The sequence below is a fragment of the Neoarius graeffei genome, chromosome 16, assembly GCF_027579695.1.
Source record: "Neoarius graeffei isolate fNeoGra1 chromosome 16, fNeoGra1.pri, whole genome shotgun sequence".
Classification (NCBI taxonomy): Eukaryota; Metazoa; Chordata; class Actinopteri; order Siluriformes; family Ariidae; genus Neoarius; species Neoarius graeffei.
Window position 1 is genome coordinate 59,942,873 of NC_083584.1, and position 6,351 is coordinate 59,949,223.

At 39.2% G+C, this 6,351-nt stretch overlaps 1 protein-coding gene across 1 annotated transcript; it reads left to right on the forward strand.

Annotated features, from left to right (window-relative positions):
* The first annotated feature begins 402 nt into the window (after nucleotides 1-402).
* On the forward strand, nucleotides 403-1,091 carry sst1.1 (somatostatin 1, tandem duplicate 1). The gene is made up of 2 exons (XM_060942177.1): nucleotides 403-540; nucleotides 885-1,091. The coding sequence occupies exons 1-2, from the start codon at nucleotides 403-405 to the stop codon at nucleotides 1,089-1,091; spliced, it is 345 nt and encodes a 114-aa protein (XP_060798160.1).
* Nucleotides 1,092-6,351: the final 5,260 nt, after the last annotated feature.

Consider the following 6,351-nt stretch of genomic DNA (forward strand, 5'->3'; position numbering starts at 1 on the left):
CCGCACGTTTTCATGCAGGCACTGAAAATCCCATCACGCGCGGTAAGTTGGTGGGTTTTGATCACGCACTGTGCATAAACCCTCTAATCGGCTTTTTAGTGGGATTTCAGTTATTTTCAGCACAGTGTTTCACACACACACACACACACACACACACACACACACACACACACAGCTAGACATATGATATATAAATATATATTAAAAGAGTGCAGGTAAGCAGTCATTTGTCTGTGTCAGCTCCCACGCGCACGAAGGAAACCCCCCTCTCCTCTGACGTCAGACTGAGAGTTTAAAAAGATGGCTTTCAGGGGTGGAGGGAAGACCTGCAACAACTGACAGAAGAAGTCACTCGAAAAACTGCCGCCGCACCAGTTTTCCACCCGATCCCGGATTGTGAAGATGCCCTCCACGCGGATGCAGTGCGCCCTGGTGCTCCTGGCCGTCGCGCTCGTCGTCTGCAGCGTCTCCGGCGCGCCGTCTGATGCCAAACTGCGCCAGTTTCTGCAGAGGTCGATTCTCGCACCGTCCGGAAAACAGGTAAGGAGAAAAAAATCATAAAACAAGAAAGAAAGAAAGAAAGAAAGAAAGAAAGAAAGAAAGAAAGATCACGCAAGGTTGGAAAGAAAGAGTTCTAGAGCTGTCCAAGGTGCTGAAATCCGAGCCGAAACCTGCACAGAGGTATTTAATGCACATCAGTGTATTTTGTTTGTGCTCAAGCGCCTTCCTTTATTACAGACATTCAGGGTTGTTTATAGGACTTGAAGCTCACACTGAAGATATAATGCGTCTCTGTGGTGCAACACCAAAGTTTAGAATTGCCATTATTAATTAAAATTTTTAGTACAATTCTTCTTCTTCTACTTCTTCTTCTTTCTGTGCAGGAGCTCAGCAGGTACACACTGGCGGACCTGCTCGCAGAGCTCGCACAAGCTGAAAATGAGGTCCTGGACTCAGATGAGGTGTCTCATGGAGTGGAGAGCGAAGGCGCACGCCTGGAGATGGAGCGCGCCGCCGGTCCCATGCTGGCTCCCCGCGAGCGCAAAGCCGGCTGCAAGAATTTCTTCTGGAAAACATTCACGTCGTGTTAATCGTTTTGTCCAAATACTATCCTCAAGGTCTATACAATTTTTTTTCTTTTCCCCAATATATAGAAATATAAATATATTGGCTATATTTTTTTGTTTTTGTTTGTTTTCCCCCTTTGGTTTCACACTCACTCCATCATGTCAACATAAAATGTAAATAAGAATAAAACGGAAAAAAAAGCTATTCCATTTATTAAGTGTTTTTAAGTTTGGGTTTTATGGAGGACTGTTTTGTGGATGTATGGAAGTTCTGTTCGAGATCTGTGCTTTAGATGGAAGAAAAATATTTTTAATTGTTTTAATAAAGTATATGTTTCACAGCCAATGAATAATACAGATTTTATTATTAGTATTAGTATTATTTTTATTAAATGTGTTTGAATCTCTTTCTGTGGATAGAAAAGTTCAAAGTTTCCAAGGTCTTGGTGTAATATTGGCTGTAGAATCAGTCTGCAATGATGAGAACTAATATCTGCTGAAGTAAAAGGAAGAGAATGGATAAACAGGCAACACAAGTGATTTTATTTTAAGTTAAGCAACAGAAGTGGAAGGAGTACTCAGATCCTTTAGTTAAGTAAAAAGTACTCGTACCACACTCTGAAAATACAGTACTCCAGGACAAGTAAGATCCTGCATCTAAAACCTTAAGTCAAAGTATGTCAGCATTATCAGCAAAAAGTACTTCAAGTATTGAAAGTAACAGTACTAATTCTGCAGAAAAATGGTTAATATCACTGTGCAGTAATGTGTATGGTATATTTTACTGCTGTAGATGTTTAAGCCTGAGCTCATTTTAATAATTAACTACTTTTGGGTAGTTAAGCTAAAGCAAAGCATCATCTTCTATAAGATCATCATTTGCCATCTGTCCTGTGGGAACCAGGTATCTCTTAAAAAAAGGAAAAAGAAAAGAAAGCCAGGTTTTCATGATGATGCATTTTCCAGCTAATTCAAGACTGTTTTAAAGAGTTTATTTAATTTAAGAAGTAGGACAATTTTCTCAACTAGTAAAGAAACAATTAATCCTTCAGTTTCTCAAATTTAAAATCACCAAATTTGGAGATACCTGAGTCTCACTGGACAGGGAATGGATGAAAAACTCTATTCTTAAAAGTAACTACAGCAATCTGAGGAATGTAGAGGTGTTTAAAAAAAAAGCTATGTTTGCCTTGGAGACATGGCTGAGAAAAAGTATAACATTGCAAAAAATTACCTTGAATTTGCACTCGGATCTTATTCATACACTGATTTATCTGTATTTATCAAGACAAATGCTCCATTGAACTGTAATCAATGGTGTAATCAAATCATAAACCAACTTTCACACATGCCCCTGGAGAAGGGACTTGTTTTTCAGACAGATATATTGTCTGATGTTTTATGAGATGATGATGAAGAATGAAGAACTGATGAGGACATAGGGAAATAAGTCTGAGCATGATTGCAGACAAGAAAATGGCTGTGTTATACTAACACTTGTATAATATGACACTAAACTAAGACTTCTATATTAAAACCTGATTTCCATTCTAACTGCTAAGTGTGCTTAAGTCTTGATTTGATCACACAAAGTGCCTGCTGTCACATCATCATCATCATCATCATCATCAAAACAGAGACTGTATGCCGATGACAATGGACAAAATTGTTAAATTACCTAGTGTAGCATGAAGAGAGATCAGTTGAGTGAAAAGACGATGGTGAGGCATCTCATCTCATTATCTCTAGCCACTTTATCCTGTCCTACAGGGTCGCGGGCAAGCTGGAGCTGGTACACCCTGGACAAGTCGCCAGGTCATCACAGGGCTGACACATAGACACAGACAACCATTCACACTCACATTCACACCTACGGTCAATTTAGAGTCACCAGTTAACCTAACCTGCATGTCTTTGGACTGTGGGGGAAACCGGAGCACCCGGAGGAAACCCACGTGGACACAGGGAGAACATGCAAACTCCGCACAGAAAGGCCCTCGCTAGCCACGGGGCTCAAACCCGGACCTTCTTGCTGTGAGGCGACAGCGCTAACCACTACACCACCGTGCCGCCCCACGATGGTGAGGTTCGTGTTTAAAGTTTTACAGATGCTAATGTTGATGAGATTAATAATCCAAGAAGTGAGAAGAGAACTGATTCCATATTGTGACAGTAGTGTTGTTTTTCCATCATTAGATGAGGCTATAAATGTAGACGTGGGCACATAAAGTCGTCAACATTTTTCTTAATCATGTGGAACAACAATAGAACCTGGTCTCAATGCAAAGCAGTTTGTGCAACATGCCAAATGAGCTAATGCAGGGGTTTTCAAAGTGTGGGAGAGTCAGCCCCCCCTCGGAGAGCAAATAAACAACAGCGCCCCCCCTTACAATTTTTGTTGTTGCTATACTTAATGTTCCATTCGTATTTTTTAAAAAATGGTTGTTGTACACATTATTTTTTTCTTTTTCACATTTTAAACATCTGTGCTTTTTAAAACATCTTGTTTTACACATTTTAAACATCCCATAGCATCGTTAGCTAGCATCTCTTGGCAGACAACACACTGTGGCAGTGGAGCATCTTCAGATCCAGTCCATGAAAATCCAAACTTTAAATAATCGTGGTCATACTTCCTTCTTTTTCCAGTCCCCCAGGATTCCGCGGGCCTTTTTTGTGATTGTTGTGGGCTAAAATGTCTGATGTTGCGGGGGGTTCCAAAAAAATTGCGATGAAAGTTGCGGTGTTTTTTAGGTTTTTGTTGCGATTACATTGTGGGAGGAAGTGAAAGTTGCGAGAAATTGTTGCGATTTTCTCTTTTTGTGAATAAAATTGAGTGATATGTTAAATATTAAGTTATTACTGAAAAACTATTGATTAAAAAAACAAAGAGAAATGGTCCTATAAACAACTTTACCAATATAAAAGATTACCAGGACTACAAAAATGCAGAAAAATAGGCTTTACTTATCCAAATGCACCTGTTGGTTCAAAAGTTAAAGTGCAGAGAACCTCACAGCACAACATGAAGTTACCTTAAAATATAATATAAATGCCTCAGCTTTTATGTAAGAAAAAAAAACTATTAATACTAGTACTGTGTGCAGGCAGTCTCTCCTGAAGACTAAATTAAACAATAATTATAAACTAATAAAATAAATGGCTCAGGCTTCATAGAAGAAAAAAACAATTTGAACAGAATCTCACAGTATGATGCTGAAGCTGCCTAAACAATGGAAAATAAAATACCATTTTGGCAAAAATGGCATCCATTAACTTCTTGTATTAAGTAAAAAAAAAATAAAGTGCACACAGTCCTTCCCTGTAAACATAAGACACTTTCAGTGTTGCCAGATACTGCTGACGTTTTCCAGTCCAAAATATGTTCAAAACCTGCCAAAATGCACTTGAAATCGTCCAATCTGGCAACACGACACGCATGCTGCTTCTCTTGAACACACGGAAGTAAGGCGGAAGGTAGTTTGTCGACGTCACCTCAAGACGATGCCAACGATTGGTCAAATTTGCGGGAGAGTTGCGGTGATTGGATATAATTGCAACACCGCCCTGAATTCACGGGGATTGGTTGAATTTGTGCTGAAGTTGCAAATCGCAACATCCTGGAGGCTCTGTTTTTTTGCTTGGCCCAGACTTTGTCTCCTCACTCACTGTAGCTTTAGGTACTAAAAACCGATCCATTTTGTCTCTCACGTTGCGCCCCCCCCCCGAAGAACTCTGGCACCCCCCAGGGGGGGCGCACCCCACACTTTGAAAAGCCCTGAGCTAATGGATATAAATGTGGCTCTTGCTTTTTGGAATCCCAGCACTGCTCATTATTCTGAGTACACCATCTCTATAGTGATGCGTGGTGGTGGTAGCATCATGTTGTGAGGATGCTGTTCGAGCTTTCTTTTTCTGTGGTTCCAAAGAGGAACATAGGCCACTGACAATCTTCCTTCCTCCACTCTGTCTTGTTCTGTGCTTCTTTCTCCAAGTGCTTCCAGGTGTAGCCAGCTGTCTGGATCTTTGCTGTTGTGTTCCATCTCCAGGTATCCCAGGGGTGACTTCTCTTTCTTTTTGCCTGGGGGTTCCACTGTAATGCCTGTCTTGTGATGTTGTTCCTAGGTGTCTGTAGGTTATGGCCATTCCATCTCCATTTTCTTACAACAAAAACACTCCTAAAGAAGATCCAGGATTTTGTTTAACTGGGTTCTCTTTATCTACTTTTAGGACTTGTGTGAAAATCTGATGATGTTTTAGGTCATATTTATGCAGAAATATAGAAAGTTCTAAAGGGTCCACAAACTTTCAAGCACCACTGTGTGTGTGTGTGTGTGTGTGTGTGTGTGTGTGTGTGTGTACTATTTCTATTTGCATTTCAGTCAAAACACATAAATAAATAAAAAATAATAATACAATTACAATTTTAGAGGTTTAAATCATGATGAACGTGTAAGAAAATATTCAAGAGGAAAAACACACGCGTGCTCTTTAAAAAAAGGTAAATAATAAAAATAGAAAAGAAGTAAAAAATAAAAAAGAAGAAATCTCTATTCGTGTATCTGTTATGCAAAATTTTGCTTAAAAATATTTCAATTGTCACTTTTGCAATATCGTTTTGATTATGCAGAAATGATGATTATGAGGCATGAGCAAACCCACATGAAATCCATCATTATTTCTGACATTTACAGTCATTCCTAACAGGGCTCTAAAAGTACAAAAGGGAAACAGGTCAGTGTATGTTTACTCTTTCCTTTTTCCTGCTCTTTGAACAGTCTCGCCATCTGACTGTACTTCATTTATCTCTTTCTCTCCCCCACACACAGAGAACGTTTTGTGCTTTCTCTTTTAACGAGACTCGTATTTCTATACCTATGTCTGCTGTAGTTCATTTCTTACTTCATGTCTCTGAAAAGTCTCCGATCTTCCTCCAGGAGTGAATCCATGTGAGTCTGAACCTGGATTTCTGCAATTCTTCCTTGAAATTATTGGATAACTCAATGTAAATATACAGTCCTGTGTAAAAGTCTTCGTCACATGTAAAGAAATGCTGTAGATCAAAAATGGCTTAAAAATGAAATGTTTCAATATTTTAAAAAAAATACTATAAACATTAATCAGTAAGCCATAATAAATGAAACAAAGTCAGTATTTAGTGTGAGGCGACTCTTTGCTTAAAAAAAAAATAGTAGTCTGAGGTACAGTGAGTGCAGTTTTGCAAGGAAATGAGCTGTAGGTTTTACTGAGCATCTTACAGAACCAGCCACAGTTCTTCTGGACA

Bases quoted from the DNA above. Each gene is read 5' to 3' on its own strand.
- sst1.1 (XM_060942177.1), top strand. From the start codon at position 403: ATGCCCTCCACGCGGATGCAGTGCGCCCTGGTGCTCCTGGCCGTCGCG. The intron at 541-884 runs GTAAGGAGAAAA...CTTTCTGTGCAG, and splicing joins TCGCACCGTCCGGAAAACAG to GAGCTCAGCAGGTACACACT.